This window comes from Agrilus planipennis, unplaced genomic scaffold, assembly GCF_000699045.2.
Source record: "Agrilus planipennis isolate EAB-ADULT unplaced genomic scaffold, Apla_2.0 scaffold96, whole genome shotgun sequence".
NCBI classification, from domain to species: Eukaryota; Metazoa; Arthropoda; class Insecta; order Coleoptera; family Buprestidae; genus Agrilus; species Agrilus planipennis.
In genome coordinates this window covers 60,547-63,167 of record NW_020438968.1, presented here as the reverse complement: position 1 = coordinate 63,167, position 2,621 = coordinate 60,547, and the positions used below count along the sequence as shown (strand labels likewise).

The 2,621-nt window shown below is 31.7% G+C and overlaps 1 protein-coding gene across 1 annotated transcript in view; it reads right to left on the bottom strand.

Moving 5' to 3' along the window:
• LOC108734431 (ejaculatory bulb-specific protein 3) overlaps positions 1-1,223 on the bottom strand; it is a 9,459-nt gene extending 8,236 nt beyond the window's left edge. Inside the window, exon 1 of the mRNA XM_018465997.2 lies at positions 810-1,223. Coding sequence (XP_018321499.1) covers positions 810-830 — 21 coding nt within the window. The 5' untranslated portion in view covers positions 831-1,223. The remainder of the gene's footprint in view (positions 1-809) is intronic.
• Positions 1,224-2,621: the final 1,398 nt, after the last annotated feature.

Here is a 2,621-nt window from a genome sequence, read left to right as displayed (position 1 = left end):
TTCGTCTCCTATCTTTATATTCGCTCTTTCCCTACTTTTTCTTCCCTTGCATATCAGTATTTTAGTTTTACTTTTATTTATTTTCATACAGTACTGATCTGTCAGTACCGCTTCCATTTTATTTAAAGCTATCTCTAGGTCCTCCTTGCTAGATGCTAATACTGCTATATCATCTGCAAATCTAAGCATATGTTGGTTACCAAATGAAATTAATCTAATTACTTAAAGTAACTATTCCTAAATACTAATTAATAAAAATCGGTGCATATTTTCAATACAATTACAGTAATAGGTAATTATCAGATTATATATTATACAATAATTGTCCATACTAATTTCGTTTTTAGAGTTGACGACGACACATTTTCTTGATACGACACTAACTGTGTCACTAATATCATTTGTTTGTATTGTATAAGTTGTTACCGAAGTTGAATATTGTTAGTGACGAAAAAAAATTTAGCAGCAGATTAATAAAATAAACATTATTTTTCTTAACACTACGTAATTTTTGTGTACGTCACTGCAAATAGGATGTTGGATTCCATTTGAATCGAATCGTACTGTATTGATCAAGATAGGGCCATTTTCCATCTCTGTACCTACCCCATTGTAAAAATGATTTATGCTTTTCCGTGTTGACTCGACATCGTCGACGTATCTGAACCAATATTCCACTTGAAAAAGCTACTGTGTTTGCGAAACAATCGTCGTGATAAAAATAAAATATTGTGAAAATTACGAGTTTCATTATTCCTTATACAATCAAACATTTAAAAGTAGCTGGCGTTCAAATAAATTTTACTTACCCCAAAATGCCGATGAAACATACACTTTTGTTTTCACTGATCGTTCTGATTCAAGAATACGTCCATCATCCATTTAAATATGAATAGTCCTTATTAGATATAATGACACTAATGGCGTATGGTAAGTAATCGTAAGTAGGTAACTTAAATGCGTGTCGGTTTACATATCGTGCACGTGCATTATCCTCGTCAAATTAGGCTTAATATGGGTTTAATTTTAATAATTTAAGGGCAAATCACGTAACTAAGCACAAAAGATTTCTTTAGAACAAGTGACCACAACAAAATAGGGTGGAGCATGAATTGTTTTTAGTGTATGCATTTGTAAATTGTTTTTTCTATGATCCAAAAATCATTTTTGAGACTGCTAACAGCATTTTGAAAAACGCCATGATTCGAAACGCTTGTATGACCTCTGAGATACCGTGTCAAATAAATAAATACAACGTGTAATTATACTTATATACGCTACTGAAGTGAAACTTCTTTAAACACACAAAAATACCGGGATAGGGGTTAAGGAATTGGTTTAATGATATTATTTGTACACTGCTTACCACGGGTGCAATGCTGATAGTAAAGATACTATAGAATGTCTTTATATACAACAATCACAGATTTTTTATCATTGGACAATACAAACCGGCCGGTACCGCCGCAACCGCTATGTCCCTGCGTTTTAAGTCTGTAATATCTTCGAAAATATTTATTTAAATTACATGCTGTAAAGGGTCATATTGATCTATATTAAACGCACAACGTCTTCAAAAGTAGTCAATTGGATAAGAATTAATGCTGTAATGCTTAAAATCGCTTCATAAATAAGCCATTATTTCTCGTAAAAAATAAAGGATAAAAAATTGTTATTGTGGGTTATCCCTGAGAGATAGACCTATACCATCGCGGACTTTCTTGTAGACCTTTTTAAGATGTACAATACTGTAGTGTATTATTTTGATCTATCTCGTAGGGTTCAGCCAGCGTTAGCAATGTAAGCCCAAAAAATGTGTTTATTTACGACATCACATTACAAACCTTTAAAATTGTCAGTGTTTCTCTACTATATTATGCATGTAGTATACATATAAACATTCCTCTTGAATCACTCTATTTATTAAAAAAAAACGTATTAAAATCCGTTGCGTAGTTTTAAAGATGTGAGCGTACACAGGGACAGACAGCGGGGGAAATGCGTTGCATGATTTCGTTACATAGCAACTCGCATGAAGCGAACTTACCCTACTGTACGTAAAGTAGTTTCACTTCAAAAACTTGTTGCATTGACAAAAACGAGTCTGACAATAAATGTCACAAATTTGTTCAATCATTTTTTACACCAAAAGGCGAAATGTTTACATAGATCGAGGCATGAGAAGCCTTTTTATCCTCGAAATCTTTATCATATGTTATTAGTGTTCGGAAATCCCAAAATGTTTATCCCAATAATTCGAATTAGCTTATGTAAATACAACGTCATTGTTTTGTACACATAAAGTATTTCTTGCAACCGTGATATAAATTAAATAGTGGTAAGAAATGAATATTTATTAAATATTAAAATTAAATTGGTTACATAATCAAAATAAATAATAAACATATACATACGTGAAGCATTTCGCGTATAATGAGTAAAGATATATTTGTTGCAAGTTTTTAGGTGTCAAAAAAGGTCATACCAAATTTTCCGGTTAACAACATTTTAAAATTAATGGATGGCCCTGATTTTAACAAATAAAGAAAAATACTTGTTTAGGCAGTATCTGTCTCGTTTTATACGCATCCTTATTTCAATTTTATTTGTTTATAAATGGC